Here is a 21064-nt window from a genome sequence, read left to right as displayed (position 1 = left end):
GGGTGTAAATAAATCAGTGTGAAAAAATATGTGATTTGATTTTTTTGTCTTGGTGTTTCATATAGAAAAATTTGACCAACCCCTTTTAAGATACAGACAATTATGAAGAATTTTATCTAAACAGGTTTTGGTTATTTTGTGAATCTTTGCTAGCTCGAGAGATAAAGCTGCACAATTTTTGACAGAACAGCACCACTTAGGTGTCTTGGGACATGAACCCAACTGTTCTGCAGCCAGTATGTACATATTAGTTTTTCATGTCATTTAGTGTATTTGTAAGAAGTCAAGGGTGTTGAAATTGAAGTAATTGAATATCAGAAGAGGAATCACCTTTATGTATCAGTTACTTTTCAGAAAAGGACAATTTTTTATATTAACTCTGAAAGAATGATTAACATGCAGTATTCAATACTAGAATTGAGCAAATAGAACTAGAATATATTGATATCAATAAAGAAATAGTTAATAGTAGATACATAGATCCAAAAATTGGCTAGTGCATATAAAATAAAAAAAGAATCAACTCATCAAAAATATATATAGAGGAATGGAACTCAGATATTTATTTGGAAATAATCACATTTTACCATTCGTATGCTAAAATTATAATTCTTCTCGGTATTATATGTATCAACTTTATTATATTATATATTTAATGTTTATTAAAGCAACAATTCAAATATATTCATCAAGGAACAATGAGATAACCATCTCAGGGAATCAAATGCCAAATCATTGAAGTATACGATTCTCTCCAGGAAACGGAATAGACTTCAGCCTACAATGCTACTGGCACCCCTCAATGCAAGGTACCCTGCAGTGATATCCATAGGAAGTCCCAATATTGTAGCATATTCTTCCTTATTAGCAAACCTCAGTCTTGTTGCAGGATCAGTATATGTCGCTGGTAATCCAGATAAATCAGAAAACTTTTCAGGTGGTCTGAATGATGGAGGTGCATTGATGGAGCTATAAAGAATAGCCTCTTCTGGCCATGTTAATGCTTTCTCAGAAGAAATAATCTGTTTTAAAGACTTCCACGTTCTTTTCTTATTCCCATTAGTTTTGGAGTTGAAATACGATAATGTACTTTTGAACGGAGGTTTATTTTCAGTTCTTTGTTCTTCAGATGCCATTTGACATTACCAGATTCACAATATCCAGAATATCAAGCGCTTTACCAAAATAAAATAATTTTTGTAAAGTGACCAGTGTTTTTGTTATTGTTTATGTTTACCAGAGTCCAGATCACAGAATACTAAATATAGTCCAGATCTAAGGCACATAGAATCCGAATTAAAAACAAAGAATGGCAATACCATCGAATATAATATAGTAAAATTATATTGGATATAACTTGAATTTAATTGATATTATAATTTTTTTTATTCAATTCATTTCAGCCTTATATTTGAAAAAAGCCGAAATTCAATTTATTGTTAATATATTCAGAACTCCGCAATGTCAAATGAACGCAAGCGCCAACAGTCCCCTCTACTCTACTTCTATCTTCACCTGAATCAATGAAGCCGTCAAAACCTGAGAAAGTGTTGTGTTGACGTCGTGAAATAAATAGATTTTTCGTTAAAATACAGCGAAAAATCTTGAAACCCGTCCCACAGTTACATTAACGGAGAAGGATTCAAAAATTACGAACGGAAGTTTGTTATAAAAAAGTAAGTGTTCATGTAGATTGTCGTGTTCAATTGTTTATTGATTATGGTCGATGCCTTGCCCTCGATAATACTTCGAACGCCATAACGTCGGTTCATACGAAGTCGGTACTCGGAATCTTATTGTTTTCCCAGCTAAATTCAGGACTTCACGGTGTGATAATGGACTTCAGTGTGTACTGTGCCTGATTTGGGGAATAGTTCGACGGAGTGCTCTGCTGGATAAAAAATAGAGGGTCATCACTGGTTATTCAATACGCCCACATCCACAATATGCGACGTAGTCTGTGATCCTTTCGTTGGTCACTTTGTTTTTCTTATATCGATTTATTTTTGTTTACAAGTGGAAAACCAGTAAATCGGAAAATTGAGTTATAAATCTTGGGAACTTTGTCGCATATTTTGCTTCGGGTTATTCGTTGGTATTATTTCGTATTTTCGTCGGTTCGAGTCCCGAGTTTTCGTCGTTTCTTTATGCCATCATGTCGAAAAACTCGTGATGTGAAGGACTGAAACATTTACGAACTGTCGGACCAACGTCATTACAAAAGTGATTTACATCTAATGTTGATATTTTGAGGGAACTTGGCATTGTCATCAAATTCATATTGTTCCTTTAGGTGGTATGAGACACTAAAAACAATTGATCCATCTATTATTAGCGGAAAATTTTTAATTGTATATTGGATTGAAACAGTTCAACATATTGCATACCATTAATCTGAATTGTAAAGAAGATTGCAGTGTTTTGGATTTAAAGAAATCCAATAACAACTAACAGTAAAAGTTTCACAAGTACTTTTTATAATTTAGATTCAAACAAATCATAATCGCCAATTTTAGAATCGAGGAATTTCTTCGATATGACGAATTTTTGTAGTGAAGCATCCAAGAGATGCGTTCTTAAAATAAAATTGAATAATATAGTAGATTTATTAATGAAAGATGATATTCTTCCACCTGAAAAGTTATATTCCTTCACTTGAATTTGAAATGAAGTTGTAGATTATACAAGAATGGAAATGAATAAAAATTTAATTAAAATTGAGAGAAATTTATGAGCTTGCCAAGGTGATGCTTAACATGCTTTTGAAGAAGTATAAAAAAATATGAGTGATACAAATATTCAATATAACATAGATAACCCTCGATATCTTGTTAAAATTTGACCCCTTGTTATCATTTTAGAATGATGGATAATGCACTTTTCAAAATTACCAAAGATCCCAAAAATGTTGCATTCATTTCTATCATACTTCTGTTGATAAAGTTAACAAATTGAACAAATGCCCTACAGTGACACAATGCATCCTGTTACAGTGTTTGAAAACCATACTGATATTATCAGATTAAATGTTTACAATGGCCATCTTAGTAGAAAAAATTCTTTGTTGGTACTGATCGATTCTTGAGCAACTGTTTTTCTAAGGAACTGGAAAATATTAATAATTCTTTCTAACATCTTGCCCAGAAGTATTTTATATTTTGAGAGTATATTGATTTGATGACAAGACATAGGGTATGAATTGTTCAATTCAAAGTACAGTAGGAATTACTTCAGAGTATATTTGAAATAGATTACTCTTATCTCTTCTACTAATGATGGATTTACCATTGACTTAGATACTTTGTCCTTGTTAGTTTTTCAAATGTGTCATGGTTAGAAATAAAGTTGTGTACTGAACAATCCATACCAAATATAGATATGATTTAAACACTATTCCCCTGAAAATGTGATTCAAGTTACCATAAAGTCTATTTCTTTATTGAGGTACAATTCTTTTGTTTTTATCTGAATTTCACAAAGAAGGTAAAAATAATAACTTGCTATTTGATTATCAACTCTTTTAAGCTTATCACAACTCATCACAAGAGCTCAGAGTAGTTGAAGATTATAAATTGCAAAGGGTTTGAGTGCCAATTTTTTTTTTCAAGTTTATTTCAAAACAAATGTGGGTCGAAGTGCCATATGACATATTCAATATGTTGAAATAGCCCTACTTGGCACTTAGATCCATTGCAGATTTTGTTTTAATCACCATTTATTTGGCACTTGAACTATTTGTAATTTATAATCCTCAATTGTTTCAGATCGAAATAACTAAGCCCTCTCTCTAAAAGTCCATGCAAATGAAGAATGTCTACAGACCGTGAAAGCTCACCAACTAGCCAACGATCCTTCAGTTTTTCTAATGGAGAAAATTCTCCTGTAGGCCTATTGTTCCGCCAATGGTCAAATTTGTCCTTGTTGAAGACCAATGGCCGTAAGGGCCAAGAAAGAAACAATTCCATCAATCCCATAGCTATTGAAAGAACTAATCTAGTTCACATTAGTAAATTGATAATAAAAGAATTGATTGAACAATCTCTGAGATATGGTAGGACCTTGGATTCAGACCATGTATCTTTACTTCACTTTTTTATTATCATTGAAGCAGTTTTGAGACACCGTTTGAGGACTAGACCAAAAACAATTATTGGTCCAAAAAAGGAACTCTGGGATATACTTCAACAAATTCACAAATATGCTCCCGAAGCCAAGGATATAACAATAAGTGTTAAGGAATTACCAAACATTAAAACCTCTATCGGTCGGGTCAGAGCTTGGCTTCGAATTGCCTTGATGCAGAAAAAATTAACTGACTATTTGAAAATTTTGCTTGATCATAAAGATGAGCTTTTAGAAGGTTGTTATGAATCAGATTCTATAATGTTGAGTGAAGACGCTATTGTGATAATAGGCTTGTTGATAGGTTTGAACACAATTGATTGTAATTTATGTCTTAAAGAGGATGATTTAGATGGTCCACAAGGAATAATAGACTTCTCTCTGTATTTAAAGCCAGTTTCAACTCTCCCTGAGGAAAGCAATCAAGAAAAAGATGATGTTACTTCCATGTTGGATCAAAAAAACTACATCGAAGAATTGAACGAACATTTGAAAGCTACAGTGAGTAATTTAGAAACCAAAGTTGAATCTCTGACAAATGATAATAAATCTTTGAAAGAAAATTTGGCTGTTGCCAAGAATGACCTTTTAGCCTTGAATCAAGAAAATAATTATTTGAAGGAGAAGGTACATCAAATTGCTACTCATAATATTAATGTTGTTGAAATTGTTGCTCCTGAGAATTTAGAAAATGTAGACAGCACCGAGTACAAATTGAAAGTTCAAGAGGAAAAAACTCTGCGAAAGGAAGCAGAAAAAGAACTGGAATTACAGTCTGCCTTAAAGGCAGAAATGGAAGTTGCAATGAAGCTTCTAGAGAAAGATATACACGAGAAACAAGACACTATTGTTTCATTACGAAGACAACTTGATGATATCAAAGTTATTAATTTAGACATGTACAAGAAGCTTCAAGGTAATGAGGCCTCTATACAGCATAAGACTGAACTTATTACTAAATTGGAAGCTAAATCAGAATCTATGACTGATGCTATTAGAATATTAGAGGAAAAATATAAGGAGAGTGAGATTCATAGAGCTAGGATTGAACTACGTAACAAAGAACTGGATCTTCAAACCATCCAAAGCGAAGAACAGACCAACTGTGTGGAGGGTGACCTCAAAGTTGAGAGGGAATGGAGGATAGCGTTGCAAGATAGCATTGAGAAGGACAAAGAGGTTATTTCAAACTTGCAAAAGGAATTGAGTTACATGAGAATCGTAGCTCAGAAATATACCACTTTGCAGAAGGAGTACTACACATTGAAGGAAAAATGTTTGGAACAAGAACAGACAATGGAAGAATTAGGAAAACAATTGAGCACATCCAAACTCCAAATATCCGACCTCAAAGAAGAGGTTAACAAAAATAAAGCCGATTTTACATGGGAAGATGACAGTGCTGTCACTAACTGCAAAACTTGCAACAAAGAGTTCAGTTTGACCAGACGAAGACACCACTGCCGAAACTGTGGAGGTATTTTCTGCAATGCTTGCTCTGACAACTCGACCTATCTTCCTTCATCGGCTAAACCAGTCCGTGTCTGTGATGATTGCTTTTTGCTCGTAATGGGTAGAAATTCTGTGATGTAATATTTTTCAACTATACTCTGTTAATGCGGCTAATTGTTTTTATTGATATAATAATGAATTATTTTATGAACTATTGTATTTATATGGAGAATTATTTTATCTACTAATTAAATGTAAGAAACAAGGTACTAATTTTTCAGTCCTTCTGTAGATTAAAGGTAGTTCAAAGATTCGTAGTGATTAAATCGTTAATATTTAGGGAATTTTATTGATTTCTTAACTTCGGATATCTAACATGTGCCATTGCAATTATTTTTAATTCCATTCAATACATAATTAAGGTTTTTTAACTGTAACTTATGATACTTTCATTGATAGGGAGATGGTCACTTTTGAAAGTTATTGGTAATTTTGAAAAAGTAATAAGTCTTTCCAATTCTGTAGAACTTATCTACTATACTAATTTCAACAATGAAAGTCCTTCATTCTATTGATCTTGAATGTTCCGATAGGCGAATTGATTTTCAGGTGGTTAGAATCGAACAATCAAATAATTAGAGTCGATTATTGACAAGGTATTAAATGCCTATCAAAATCGTTGAGATTCATCTATTTGTGCTTTCAGAATTTATTAATTGTATGCAATGTGTGAACTTAAAAAGATATTTGTAAATTGTATCATTTTGAATGTTAATTTTATATATTTTTCTTCACACATCATATAATATGGATTGTTAGATCTGCACCAAACATCCACATTCAAACATGTTGTAACCACTTTCAATCACTCATCCCGTTCATACTTTGTGCCGCCTGATGGTGAAAAGCCAGCTTTGGAAAATTGTCGTCGACGTCGGTGTAAAGTTTGGCGAATTCGGATGCGCGTCAGCCAATCGCGTTTCATCACGTGATATTGACAGTCCGATATGTCAAGTCCGCGGTCATGGCCACTGGTACCGGTATGTACTGAACGCGTTTCGCGCCTTTTACAACGTCGGTGGAACCATGCGTTTGATCCACATATTGGAAATTTGGACAATCCACTCTTTGACTTGATGTAAACAGATTCAAACACTTGGTTTTCTTTAGGTAAGTATGTATAGGCAGAGGAGAGGTAGCTTCTCACCTTGTGATTGTCTGTCTTATGAGGTCCATTGATGGCAAGATTAGTATGGTAACTCATCTAGTTGAAACATATTTTTTCTCATTTGAAGTATTTCATATGGACATTTTACTATATTTATGTGATAGCCGGTTAGCACAATTCAAATAAAGGTAATCACAGAGTAACGATTGTTCATAGGAACAACCAAAAAGAATGCACTTCAATAATAATTATGGCACATACTTTGACCTGAACAGTACTCTTGGTTGATTTGAACAAAAAAGTTAGTAACTTTTGATTACCTTTACATTTTTTCTGCTGGCAAACGAATGCTCTTTTTTTGTTATATTGAACAATCTACACTCCATTAAATTTTTAGTTAATCAGTATATACCAAATTATAATAAATTAACATCATTTTATTGGTATTTGCACGGGAGAAAATTTAAGAGACTGTATTTTTCGAAAATACTGCAGCTATGGATATTTTTATATAGGTTTATGTGGTAGGTTGCTTTCTCTGTTGTGAACAGCTGATATAAATTGCATGAACTGGTTAAATATTTTAGCGTATTTTGAGTTTGAAGAAGTTTGTTGCAACGAATTATTTGTATGGGGTTCCAGTAACTTCAAATGGTAACTTCTACTGAAGAAAATGTATCAGGATGCCGAATATGGTGCTTAGGGAACAACATTCCTTGATTTTCATCAAATACGGCGATTTTGAACATTATTCAAACTAAAGGAAACAAAACTCATATCCATCTTAATAGATGTTATACTTGGTGATATTTGTAATCTTATCTGTTAACAGAGGTCCAGCCATCTGAATATACACAATAATATTCACAGCGTCTATTTTCAAAAAGTACAGTCTCGATATTGCATCGTGAAGGAACTAAACTGCAGTAAAGTTTGTTGAAACATTCTTTAAAATCGCAATTTATTTATATCAAATCACTTTATGCGATAATTTTGGGATCTATAAGCACTCATTTGTGATAGGTTTAATGAAAGAAGAGAGTAGTAGGTCGCCTTATACTTGCACAGGATTTTCAGGAATAGATGGTGATAACTTCAAGTGAAGGTTTTTCGCAAGTAATAGGTTTTTTTTTTTACTTATTCGTGTGTCTGATATAAATAGTAATTTTTATTAATTTGACCGTTGTGTCTCATTGAAGAAAAAAATGAAATGTTATCGATCCTATTGTTGCTAAAAATTTATCTTGAATTTTGCACTACGGAAATTGATAGATAAATGCGCCTTATTCCTGTAATATTAGTAATCATTTCGTAAATGATCAGTTTACACGATAGGTACATTTTATGCTTGTTTCTAAGAAAAAAAATGATCCGTCATAAAATCAGACTACGTTGTCATATTTTGATATATTGAGTTCGAATAAGAGGCAAAAAATGAAAAAAAATTATTGGGGGCTTAAATGTGTAGTCATTTAGTTTTCTGTCTTTTTAAACAGTAGGGCTTAAGCTTCTAATTAACATTTGCTAATCATGTATATAGGATGTCTACCAGAAGAAGAAGTAGAGAACGTTCTAAAAATGATAAAACCACGCCGAAACTCCGTATGGACACAAAACCCCAGACTCCAAGGATTACAGGTAGGGGGCACATCACTACACGAATCGCGATCGTGTCTTTTTTTTTACGACCGTAAAATAAAAAAAATATTAGTTTGTTCCTCTACAACGTATGCTAGCCCTTGAAAAATTGAATAAGAAATACTGCATTGGACAAAAAATGTCTAATATACGCACTGTGAATATCGATTGTGTACATTCATTATGTTGGTATGTCTGAACCCTGTACTCACTTGGCCCCAGTTTCTAGACTTTCTACTCACATATTTTGGCGCCTTTTTCTTGTCGATTTCTGGCACAATCACACCATGCTTGTTTCAGGGCTATTTAGAGAGCTGCTAAGCTTGAAATTATCTTCGATGTTTTAATATCTGAGAGATTAATATCACAGTTTCTGTATAAATACATAAGCGTACAACTTTGCTTACGCCATTTTTTCCGAAATTCAAGGCTTTATTGTAAAAAACTAGATATACATTTATGATTCAAAGTTTTGTCCATCGCTGGCCACTACTTTCTACCATCTTCCGTGCAGCGTACGAATCCCGCGTTGAAAAAAGTGGACATCTTTCGAAGCGGTTCACGAATCGATCCAATTTTCAACTTCTTCATAAGACTGGAAGTTCATTGTTAGCCAGGCCATGTGTCATTGATCGAAACAAGTGATAGTCCGATAGAGCAACGTCATGAAAATACGGCGGGTGGGCTAACACTTCCCATTTAAACGTTTCCAAGTTTGTCTTGACCCCTTTCGTAACATGGGGTCGAGCATTGCCATGCTGTAAAATCACTTAATCATGTCTCTCGTTGTATTGCGGCCGTTTGTCTTTCAATGCTCGGCTGAAACGAATTAATTGCGTTCGATAACGATCGTTTCAGTCGGTTTTAACAACTCATAATACACTACGCTGAGCTGGTCCCACCAAATACTAAGCATGACCTTGGAACCGTGAATATTCGGTTTGGCCGTCGACGTGGGAGCGTGGCCGGGATATCTTCAAGATTTTCTGCGCTTAGGATCATCGTAACCAACCCATCGTCTCCAGTCACAATGCGATGCAGAAATCCCTGTTGTCTCTGCCTTGCAAACGCCGTTCAACATCTATCGGCTTCAGCTCATACGGCACCCAATTTCCTTGTTTATGAATCATGCCCATGACTTTCAGGCGTTTTGAAATGGCTTTTTGCGTCACTCTCAATGATCATTCCAATTCTTGTTGCGTTTGACACGAGTCTTGATTAAGTAATGCCTCCAAATCTGAATCTTCGACGTCAAAATCACCATTCTTGAAGCGTTGAAACCACTTTCGGCACGTTCTTTCAATAACAGCGCCCTCACTGTAGATATTTGAGAGCACTCAACGAGCCTCAGCCGCAGATTTCTTCATATTAAAACAGACAATTAAAACCTACCGCAAATGACGAGAATTTGAAAAGCTGACATGTTTAATCGAGAATAACTTTATGATGCAGACACAAATCGACTAACATGTCGATGACGTAATGTTTACGAATACCTTAGCTATGACATCTACGATCTATTTATTTCGACTACTACTTACCGCTACATCCATTCATTGTAAAACGGCGGAAGCAAAGTTGTACACCTAATAATTATACAGGCATCAAAATAAGAAGTGAAACTACAAAAGAATTACTCATAACTGATATCGACACTGTCCTTTCTAATTTGAGTAATGCCACATAAAAAATATTCTTTTGTTGCCTTGTATTTTGATATTTCAAGAGGAAAAGTTCAGTTGAAATCCATGCTATACAGAATCGTCGATATTTGTCTAGTGTTATCAACTAATTGCGCTGACGAACGTCATATATATTTGTCTTATTAGGTTAGAGATCTCATTGAAACTTGCTATCAGCGGTTTTCTTTTATGGCTTAGGTTCTTAATTTCTTACCTACAAAAGCAGCAATGGTTACACTAAACTCCTTGCTATAGTAAAAACGTCTTATAAAGACGAAGAGAGCAATGAAATGTTGGTAGACGACATGGTGTTATTCATTTCTTTTCAACTGTTACTTGAATTCGGATGAAGCAATAGTTGTCATTCAGACTGCTCCAATTTTTCAAGGGATGTGAAGTTGAAAATACATAAATATAGATATTTCGTCTCAACAGTTTATTTCTATATTCTTAACCAACCTAAATGAATACACACATCATATACCCAAAAGTTGCACTTTTAAGAATATATAGTTCTTGTCCAATTCAGTAACTTCTGTCACTTATTTCACTTACTTTTTTCATACCCCCTAACAAATAATAATGATTTTCTCCGTAAGCCTGATTTAGAACTAATTACCAAAGATATGGTTCAAGTTGGCTTTCAAATAATATGACATTCTCTTTTTCAATATAGCTTTCTGATGTTGCATTTTCAGAAATCCATACACTTAGCCATTTATTGCAGATCGCAGCGCTATATGACTCGTGATCGGAACTACATGAAAATACATTGTTTTTTTTTCATTGTTTATTGTAGTTATTGCATCAATTTGAATTTTCGGTAACTATTTAGAGAAAAAACCTGCAAATACGACTTTGAAATGCATATACACCTATACATAAACAATAATCCAATGTACTTTCAATTAGTTATATCAAATATCCGACAGAGGGAGTTTCGAATCATCAAGATTCGTGAGATTTTTGTTTTGTAATTAAATTGGATCATCAGTACTTAAGTAATGGGTACTAGAATCGATTTGCTTTATCTACCTTCACCTTAAAAGAAAATCAAATTCCTGAAATTCAAACATCTAAACAACTTTTCTCAAATTCGGTTATTAAGATATTGCTCCTCATTTTCTTCTGCCATATACCATAGGTGTCATCTTTGTGCTTTTATATGGTGACTGGAATTCCTTGTTACAGTGGAAGTTTTTCCTTGATTGCTATGTTTTCTTGACCTTTCTTTCTACATGATTTTATCCTACATTTGCCACATTCATAACTTCTTTCATTTATGACAGAAGAACGAATAGTTTGTTTTTTTTTTAGTTAATTACATCAATATTATTTTCTTTAACTCCATTCATCCAAAATTGAGCTTGAAAAATGCTTTGTTCTCCTTCTGTGGTCTTAAGTTATTATCAAATAAAACTATTATTATACGAGGTGGCCTACATAAAACGACCCAGCCCAATATTTCAGCGATTATAAAATTCTCTGATAAACTCCAAGACAGGTCAAATTTTACTTGGAAGGAGATCTCTTGTTACGATCATCCCCTTAAAAGGAGTGATAACCTATAAATCTTAAATGGAAATTGAGTTCGATTGACAATATAATTTCGAAAATTTTGCAATTGTATATTTATTAATACACCAAAAAAAAAACTCGTTGAGAGTAATAGGTAAATAGCTTCAAATATATTTGTCACTCGACCTCTCTTACAATTTAAGATTCTTAAAGGCGTTGTCACCCCTCTTGAGGGGAATACAGAATTTGCAATAATTCCTTCAAATAAAAATTGGGATGCATTGGCGTATTCCGGAAAAATCTTTCTTACAAAAATATTCGGTTGAACTGATTTATGTTATCCACTCAGCATTACCCCCGAACTGTGATTGAAGGTAAAGTCTGCATACTTTTCAATTGATTTCAAATTATAATTGCTATTTTATCTAGTCGATCTTTTTTTCAGATCCTAGTCTTCCTGCGGGAAGAAGACGTGAAATTGACAATGTTATGAAAAAGGCTAGAGCTAGAGCAGCATCACCGACCTCGAATGCGTATTGGGACAAGAAGTTGTTAGAAGTTGAGGCAAAGGATCCTAACAGGTAATTTTGGTGATGACACCTGCGCATGATATTATTGAACTAAACCGTTCCAATGATATGTTAAAACATCTCAAATTTCTGAAAAGAATGCCCAATTAAGATGCTCATTAATATCTATACCATGAAATCTTTTAGGTGCTATAGTTTTTTTCTATAAGGTGCGCAACTAAGTTCCCGCTGTTTTTTTTTAACGAATAGCAACATTGGTTACAAATGAATCATTCGAAGTATGCCAATTGTTAGCTATAACTTTGTCCCATCTTTCTGGTAAAGCGTGAATTACCGTTACGGTAAAGGTGTTCAACTTTTGAGGTTATCCACGAATCATGCCTTTTTTTTTTGTCTTCATACGAGTGGACCTGCTGATGAGCCAGACCATGTGCCATCGACCGAAATAAGTAATAACCTGACGGCTCAATATCTGGGGAATACGGCGGGTGGGGTAGGACATCTCATTTGGACGTTTCCAGATAGGTTTTAACGGGTTTAGCAATGTGAGGTTGAGTGTTGTCATGCTGTAAAATCACATTATCGTGCCTCTGCTCCTATTATGGTCATTTTTAGCGCAGTGCTCGACTATATCGCATCAATTGTTGATAACATTTTCCAGTAATGGTTTCACTCGTTTCCATAATAATTCCTAATAGTTCCCATAATAAATGACACCGACCTGGTCCCACCAAATACAAAACATAACCTACGCTGCGTAAATTTTCCCCCAAGCGGCAACGTGGAAGCATGACTGGCCAGTACCCATGACTTTCTTCTCTTTGGGTGGCTGAAATAGATCCATTTTTCATCACCTGTCATAATGCGATGAAGAAAACCCTCGTTTTTTTTGTCCCTGAAGCAGTTCTCAGAGGCGAAACAACGACGTTCAACGTCCCTTGGCTTCAATTCATAAAAAACCCTGTTTTTGAACCATTCCCAACGCATGGAGTTGCTTGGAAATGGCTTGACGGATAACTCCTAATGCTGAAGGAAGTTCTTCTTGCGTTTGGTACGGATCCTCACTGAGCAATAACTCCAATTCAGCATCTTCGAAGGTTCTTGTCCGTCCTTCACGCGACTCTGGAGCGATGGAACCAATCATGGCACATTGTTTCACTTAGAGAAGCATCTCCGTAAATGTTTTGGAGCTTTTGATGCGCATCAGCCGCCGTTTTCTTCGGAAGAAAGAAGACAATCAAGATTTCCCGCAAATGACGATTATTTGGCATAAAATCGGACATATTCACACAACCAGAAGTATATTACTCCAAAATAAAATCACTGATGTGTTAAAACAGTCTAAGATTGGTTCGTGACGTTTGGATATGTCAAAATCGACCAGCACCTTCTGCTAGAGCAATCTAGGTATTGAAAACAGCGGGAACTTAGTTGCACACCTACCGTATGGGAAAGTCAGCAGGCTATGTGTCATAAGCAGAAACAGCTGAAGATATGGTATGCAAGTGTCCAGAGCTGGCTAGCCTAAAAACCATTCATATGGGGAAGCTGGTCTTGGATACTCAAGAAGTAACGGTCAAGGCCCCTAAGGAGGTTGTCAGTTTTATCAACGCCATTGACGACCTCCTTGGGTTTCCATGAATGATTGGGGTAGAGACCAAAAGATCTACTTGGTCGCAGTTCCCGGAAGGCTTACCGAGCCACAACGACCCCAGTTCAAAGAATAATAATATCTGATAAGTCTTGTCCTTGCTGTTTAATTGGGGGATTATTTTCTTGGCTTCAGGACTGTTGGATGAATTATACACACTTTTTTAAATCGTCGACGTTTCGACCCTTTTTTTAGATATTCATCAGGGCTGCAAGAATATTTATTTCTTAGTCTTGGAGAAGTGACTAAGAAAAATATCCAAAGAAGGGTCGAAACGTCGGAGATTTGAAGCAGTGTGTATAATTCACTCCACAGTCCTGAAGCCAAGAAAATATTCCCCCAATAATAATAATAGTTGCGCACCTAATATATCGATATGTAATGAACCTCGTTTCCTCAGGTGGCGCCACAGCGGCTACAAATCCCTCTACATAGACGGCTCCCCGTCTTCTCAAGGCCGACGCAGTCAGAGCAGATCGCCATCTCCAGCAGCAGCAGGTGCCCGAAGGTCTTCACGTTCGCCGATCGTACGTTCCACGATGGGCAGAAGGTCGCCGGCTTCCCGAAGGTCCCCCAGGTCTCCCGTGGCGCGAGGTAGATCGCCCCGTTCGCCCGCCCCCCGTCGCCGCTCCCCCGCGTCACCGCCCAGTCGCCGGTCGCCCGTATCGCGCCGCTCACCGCCCGGCGGATACAGATCGCCGGCCGGGCGTAGATCGCCGATCGGTCGCAGAACGCCCGCCGCAAGGAGGTCGCCCGCGGCCGCGCAACGACGTACCGCCCGACCCAGGTCGCCGCCGCCCAAGTCGTCCTCGACCACGTGGAGATCGGCCTCGAAGAGTTCTATTAGCAGCTGCTCTGACGACTCCTGTTCGGTGTGCTCGCCGAAGAACCATCATCGTAGGGGCGCTAGAAGCAGGTAGGTGCATGTTTATTTTCATAGTTGTAGTACTGGGCGCGTATTGAAGTAGACGTCCATTAGGCGGGTCGGGCCAAGGCGGAGAAATCCGCCTGCCTACATTCATATGTGTCCACTACAGGCTGACCGTGTAGTGGACGCAGTTGCGTACAAATGTAGGCAGACGGATTTCTCCGCCTTGGCCCGACCCGCCTAATAGACGCCTACATTTAGTACGCAGCTCAATGCTATAAACTGCACTTGAGTAGTGGATAACTCGCACAGAGAGTTCACATTTTGGAGGATCAGTTTCGGTATTCTTCGTATTGAGGCCCAAGACTTGTAAACTTGTAAATCAGTCAAATCAGGTTTAGGACCTGAAGCTGGTCTCAGATTTAGGTGGAGTTCTTGTGTTGACATGTTGGAATAACTCGATTCGCTTCCTGCATTTGAATCTGATTCAGATGCTGAAGTTTGTATGGGACTATTTACAACCCGAACATATCCATAAATTTAATCTAAATGGACTAAGAATTACATCTTGTGCCTATTACTTACGGACTGAACGATTCTTTACATTTCGGCTGCGTTTGACACAATTCGTAATCTACGTATTCTCCCAGTGCTTCAATTGACAATGTCTTTTGGGTATAGCTCTTCAAAAAACACGGTACAACTTCAGGTAGTGCCACGATATACGCCCGGGCTTAAGATGACTACACATGTACCAGCCGGTACATGTAGGACACTTAGCCAAGTGTCCTTCTGAAACTGTCGATTCGATCTCGAGTTGGAAATATGAAATGTGGTATATAAGGTACTATTCAATGTTTTTTTCATCTCGGCTATCCTAGGTCTCTTTGAGACCTCTTAGAAGTTAAGAGCTTATACGAATTCCGTTTGGCTCCTTGCGCGCTATGTTGATCTCTTAGGAATAATGCAATTTTATTCCAAATCTATTTACATTTTAACATAATACCCTTCAGCGGTCTCAAGTTAATATCAAATGATGTTATCTATTTATTCAAGACCTATTGTAAGTAGTACCATAAAGGATTCGTCAGCACTGTCAACTTTGAAATATTTACTCAGTGATCTCACACCATTATCAGACACCGAATAAAACAAATCAGATTAATTCAAAAGTTGATGCAATAACAAATCATTTCAATATTTTTTGTTGGGTTTGACTCATAACCATCTAGATAAATTAATGCTACTGTTGCTATCGGTTCCTATTGTATTCGTTCAGCGGAACAGCGGACGTCATTCTTACATTACAATCGCATAATTTCACTTGAAGGCTTAGATTTTGATGCCGATACAGATTATGTTTGTGAAAGTTTTGAGATTGAACTGCTGTTCTCGTTAATGTTCTAATCCTATCTGAATGTTCAACCGAAAAAGAAGAATGATAACAAATTCAATAGATATATTAGTTGAAATATGAATTAACAATGCGAGTGATCTCGAATAATTTAAATTGATATACCATTTGAAAAGTAATCCCCGTTAGTAAAATTCAAGAAGCATCATATCGTATACTTTGTAACTGACTTGTCTACTCTTCATTTGAGAATTCAAGCATCTCGACGGTCAATTAGTTCTCTATTTAGTTTTACTTGAATTATTTTTTCATTTTGAGTTGGGAAGACGTAGTATATTACTCAAGAAAATGATAAAGTGCCATATGTTTATTTCAGCACTGATTAATAATGATACTCTCAACAATGAACACAACTCAATTTCAAAGAATTTTAACGGCTGGCAGTCAAATTCTAAAAAAATATATCGATAACTGTGCAACGCCCATACATAGGTAGAATGCATTGTCCTTTCATTGCCTGGAGTTCCCAATAGTATTCCAGTCATAGAACACGTGTGGTACCCCCGGCATAACATACAAAAAGCTTTCTCAAAATATAATTCATTTCATTTCGTTTCCACGCAGATCAAGATCCTTCTCAGTCCCGAAGTCGAGGGCCAAGGAGCACCACTCGAACAGGGCACCGCCAGAGCCCAAGCCCAGATCACGACCGGCCAGACCGCCCTCGCCGTCTCCGGTTCCTCAGAGACGGGCTCCGAAACCCAGCACACCTCCACCGCCCAGGAAGATACAGCGCATCAGTTCCAACGAGAGACCCACCGATCCTAGGCGTCAACCGCCACCACCGAGACCACGCGGGAGGACCGGCGAGGTCATCGACGTAACTGGCGTGAAGCCGCCCCCCAAACAGGTTAAGAAACCCTCTTCGAGCAAGGAGAAAGGCAAACCTGTAAGTACCAGATAAAATTTGGTACAAAAATTGTTTGTTATAATACTACATTATTCTTCATAGATCTCTAATAGTTCTTCATGCAATAGGTTCCGGGCCCAGTCAGTAAAAACACATTTTATCTTAAAAATTCCACTTTATTCCTCAACATTGTTAGCTTCAACAGAGATTCATGTACTTTAACGCTCCTCAACTATTCAGTATCTTTTCTGTAGAAAGATTCGTCGTTGCTTTCGAAATAGGCTCCTCCTCGTCAATCACTTCATCATTAGAGCCAAATTTCTTCCCTGGAACACATTTTAACCGTTGTTGTCGATGGAGCAGAGTCTGAATGTTACTTATCAAGCCATCGGTTTGCTTTCAGACATTTTTCTCCCATTAAAAAAAAACGGTTCTGTTTGTTACAGAAATTTTTATGGTTTACATTGAAAAAAAAAACACAAGTTTGAATTATAATTTCAAAATAATTGCAATTATAAACAAATGTTTCCACCAAGGATTCTACTGCAAAAAGTATCTATAGAATGTTTTTGTTTCATGTTTATAGCACCAATAATAAAGAAGTTATTCGAACTTTTCCTTTCACTCCTTTTTCCAAATTTGTCTTATAGCTTGAAAACAATTGAATTTGCGGTTTTCGCCAAAGTAATTATTTAAGAAATCAAGCACGAAAGTGTGCCTTTAATTTTTTTTTAGTTCGAAGGCTTTCTTAGATCCCCTCACTAGACAACGAATTTGAAACAGCCGATACAGTTATTCATAAAACTTCCTAGTAAACATGTTTTTAACCGCTCTCCCACTTTTTAAACTCTTAAAATATTGTAGCTAACAGTAAGATTCACAGCTCTTCTCAATACTAAAATTAACTTATTTTCTCTTAAGGTGTTACTGACAAGAGTGAAGAAAGAGAAGAAGACCCGAAGGCCGGGTTCACCTGGCGAATCTTCTGAATCGGAAGACGATAGCTCGAATGGATCAGTGACCCACATCGTTGCAACCACCAGCTTGACTCTGTCAGAGAGATTCGGCAAGATTGCGCAATGGAGCGCAGACAGAGAAAGGAGAGAAATGGAGAATATGCGCATCACTAAAACGGGGGGTGATTTGAAGGTTATGATCGAGGAGGATGATTTCCTCTATGGCAGCCCCCCACCTAGGAGATACAGGTAACATTTTTCATTATTAGTTTAATACGCCAATAATATCTGTTGATCTGGTATGAAGAGTCCGGTGTAGACGGAATCATTTTACTCTTGAATTCATATTAGAAAAAGGAGGAAGGATCATTGAGGAATGAAACGATTATCGTTTGTACCCTCATTTATGCATTGTTGAACTATAAAATCACAAATTCAAGAACGGTGTTAATTTGAATTTTTTAATTCCAGCTTATCTCCAGTTCCTGCTGGACACTACCCTGATGAGCTACTGTCATCAGGACAGTCCAGGTTGGCAGCTTGGGACGATGTACGAGTTAGATATCAGTATTACAAGGATCTAGGCTATTTGAGGGACTTAACCTTGGAGGACTATGTGAAATGGGAGGAATGGTGGTACAAATACCAGGATTGGTTGGCCAATGAGAGACATTACGAACACTGGGCAAGGAGTCAATCCTCTAGAAGACGTAGGAAGAGGTTGCCTGCTTCGCAAAGGTTGAATTGATGTCAAGAGAGTGAGATAAAAACAATCACGTATTCATTCGTGATTTAAGGAAGAGAGGGTTGATCTTTTTATCAGAAGAAGTTTATAGAATGAATTGTTGTTTGCTACTTATGTGAATTAGATATTAAGTGTTCGGTGATCACTTTCTTCATTCGAAAATTTGCAATACTAGAGTATTGTTTTCAGTACTTCCTTCCAGGATGTCTTTGATTTATTTTTATTTATATTATTCTTATTATATCTTTTTGCCAAAAACAAAAAATTTATAAATCAAATCCCTAAATTGTTCCCTGAACATATTTATGTGAATTTATCTTTACAATAGTAGTGCCATTCTATCTTGACTACAAATAAATAAAAACAAAGAATTCAGTTGATTCTAGTTTTAACGAACAGACAAGAAGGGACTACTACCTTTGTGATAATTATATTCATATTCTCAATTTTTTTTCAGTATACATACTGTCCTTACAAATATTGACTTTTTGTATGAAGTTGAAATAAAAGTATATGGAAAGTTATTTTGTGTTTGGTTGATGCATCCTTCCTTTAAGAATAGTTTATTCTAAAACTATAGTGAAAGCTATCCTCACAGAGGATTTTATTCGATATAACAATGAAACCTTACAGTTACAATATCCTTGTAGAAATCATCAATGAATTATTGAAAAAATTAAAATAGTTTATAGATTCCTTGAATGCTGTCAATAGATGGTTATAATTTTTTCAAAATTGGTAACTTAAATTGATTTGAGATGTAGTGACTTTTTGCTTGCCCGAGAGATGGAGTCGTGTGCTGATCATCTCTCGCAACCTCTTAGGAAATAAACCATACCGTTTAACGGAAAAGTCACCATACCCGGTTATGGAGACGCTAGGTATATCGCAGGGAACACTGAGCCCCTACTGATGATTCCAGTATTCTCCAGATAAAACACCACAATCCCTTCAAAATTGGATGAGAACGCCTCATCAAAAAGATTACTTAAAACAGAAGTATTCTTTTTTAATATTTCGAATACTTTTTCTATGTTTATGATGTTAAAATTAAACAAAATTCTGCGCACCAAGTTGTTATTCAGTATAGACTGGGATGTCTAAAATACTGGTGTGTTTACTGATTAGATTTTGTCATAGAGTAAGAAACATAGATAGAGGGAGTATACGCAATTTCTACATGTCCCCAACATGATTAGATTATGTTATCGGATTGTGATATATTTTCAAATCCACAATTTTACTATATCGTTATGAATGTATATTACATTGAATGAAATTATTTATTTGAGTGATTCCTGATTAAATATGAAAATTTGGAATCCAACATTTTTCCTAATTGTCGAATTTATAATAAGCAGAATATGCTCCCCTAGTGTCATTATTTTACGTCGTTTGGCGAGCTTGAAATTTGTTTTCTGAATTTCTGATATATTTAGGAATTCATCTCAATATATTTCGAGCTAATATGAAACGTTGATTCGCTCTATGGGACGTAAGAAGTACATTCTTTGTGGAGAAACTCGCGAATTGAGTGAAATATCGAATCACTGATATTTTTTCGTTTCCGCGCGCTTCATGTCAAATTTGGTTCATGTTGGGGACAAAATTTGCTTACTGGAAATAACATATGCTCCCTCTATCTCTGTTTATTACTTTGAGGATTTTTTTTTAGATTGAGATAATTCTGGCTACTTGTCTCGGCATGGGTTCCTTTTCTTCCGCTATACAAAGAATTGACCTACTACTTAATAATATACTATGTAGATAGCGCGTAGACACAGAGAGAGAGAGGAATGGACTGCAACATAAGAGTGTGATGCATGATGTTTGCATCAGCTGACCGGAGTCCTAACATAGTTTTGATTGGTTCTACATATTGGATGTATCAATACTATTTTATGATTGGATGAAATTCAAACTTGTTTATTCTCTCCTTCATCATGTGACAGAAGGCTCAACCTATATCTCTTTAAATGTTGGAGCTAATGCTTGGCACTGCACGATGGTCCAAGGACGCATCTATGTATAATTAGATCATTGTGCTACAAGCAAAATTTTAAGTCAGTCGGATCTGTTGTCACTGCAATAGTAGGTTTTTATATTCTGTTTCGAATTAGCATCTTCTCTGATAACGCGATTATCACGAAATTTTACGTCGAAATTTAAACTGTTATAACAGCATGTTCAACAACTCGATCGGATATTATTATTTTTTTTTTTGATATTTTCTTCTTGAATCTCCTGTTTTATCTTTGAATTGCAGATTTCAATTTGACCAAGAATTCTCCATCAGTAAGCATAAATGAAAATCAAAAAATGCTACTTCGTGACGAAATAATAAAACACAAAACACTTAAATCTGACTTTCTTCTATTCCGACCTCTCTAACAATTTTGCTTATTATTAGTGGAAGTTGTCGTGATTCACTCTCCACATGTACGACACTAAACACCATTAATTAGACAGA

General features: G+C 36.2%; 3 protein-coding genes across 6 annotated transcripts; 2 read left to right on the top strand and 1 right to left on the bottom strand.

Moving 5' to 3' along the window:
* Positions 1–540: 540 nt before the first annotated feature.
* LOC123670598 (INO80 complex subunit C) lies at positions 541–1260 on the bottom strand. Its single transcript, XM_045604105.1, has one exon. It carries the CDS (start codon positions 1134–1136, stop codon positions 774–776), a length of 363 nt encoding a protein of 120 aa, XP_045460061.1. The 5' UTR covers positions 1137–1260; the 3' UTR covers positions 541–773.
* Positions 1261–1518: 258 nt separating this feature from the next.
* Positions 1519–19118, top strand: LOC123670596 (serine/arginine repetitive matrix protein 1-like). Of its 4 annotated transcripts, none has more exons than XM_045604101.1 (7): positions 1519–1676; positions 8283–8380; positions 12026–12161; positions 14162–14677; positions 16608–16932; positions 17815–18098; positions 18321–19118. In XM_045604101.1, exons 2-7 carry the CDS (start codon positions 8284–8286, stop codon positions 18595–18597), a joined length of 1635 nt encoding a protein of 544 aa, XP_045460057.1. In that variant the 5' UTR covers positions 1519–1676; position 8283; the 3' UTR covers positions 18598–19118. The 4 variants fall into 4 exon arrangements, with proteins under 4 accessions (XP_045460057.1, XP_045460058.1, XP_045460056.1 ...); XM_045604100.1 differs by lacking the exon at positions 1519–1676 and adding an exon at positions 3799–6744; XM_045604102.1 differs by lacking the exon at positions 8283–8380.
* LOC123670595 (RUN and FYVE domain-containing protein 2) lies at positions 3811–5843 on the top strand. Its single transcript, XM_045604099.1, has one exon. The coding sequence runs from the start codon at positions 3811–3813 to the stop codon at positions 5713–5715; it is 1905 nt and encodes a 634-aa protein (XP_045460055.1). The 3' UTR covers positions 5716–5843.
* Positions 19119–21064: the final 1946 nt, after the last annotated feature.

This window comes from Harmonia axyridis, chromosome 1 (assembly GCF_914767665.1).
Source record: "Harmonia axyridis chromosome 1, icHarAxyr1.1, whole genome shotgun sequence".
Taxonomy (NCBI): domain Eukaryota; kingdom Metazoa; phylum Arthropoda; class Insecta; order Coleoptera; family Coccinellidae; genus Harmonia; species Harmonia axyridis.
This window is presented reverse-complemented; position numbering and strand designations above follow the sequence as displayed.

Excerpts from the sequence above, each read along its gene's own strand:
- LOC123670598 (XM_045604105.1), bottom strand. The coding sequence starts at position 1,136 with ATGGCATCTGAAGAACAAAGAACTGAAAATAAACCTCCGTTCAAAAGT.
- LOC123670596 (XM_045604101.1), top strand. The coding sequence starts at position 8,284 with ATGTCTACCAGAAGAAGAAGTAGAGAACGTTCTAAAAATGATAAAACC. Across the intron at positions 12,162-14,161 it reads GAGGCAAAGGATCCTAACAG|GTGGCGCCACAGCGGCTACA; the intron begins GTAATTTTGGTG and ends TCGTTTCCTCAG. Across the intron at positions 16,933-17,814 it reads GCAAGGAGAAAGGCAAACCT|GTGTTACTGACAAGAGTGAA; the intron begins GTAAGTACCAGA and ends TTTTCTCTTAAG.
- LOC123670595 (XM_045604099.1), top strand. The coding sequence starts at position 3,811 with ATGTCTACAGACCGTGAAAGCTCACCAACTAGCCAACGATCCTTCAGT.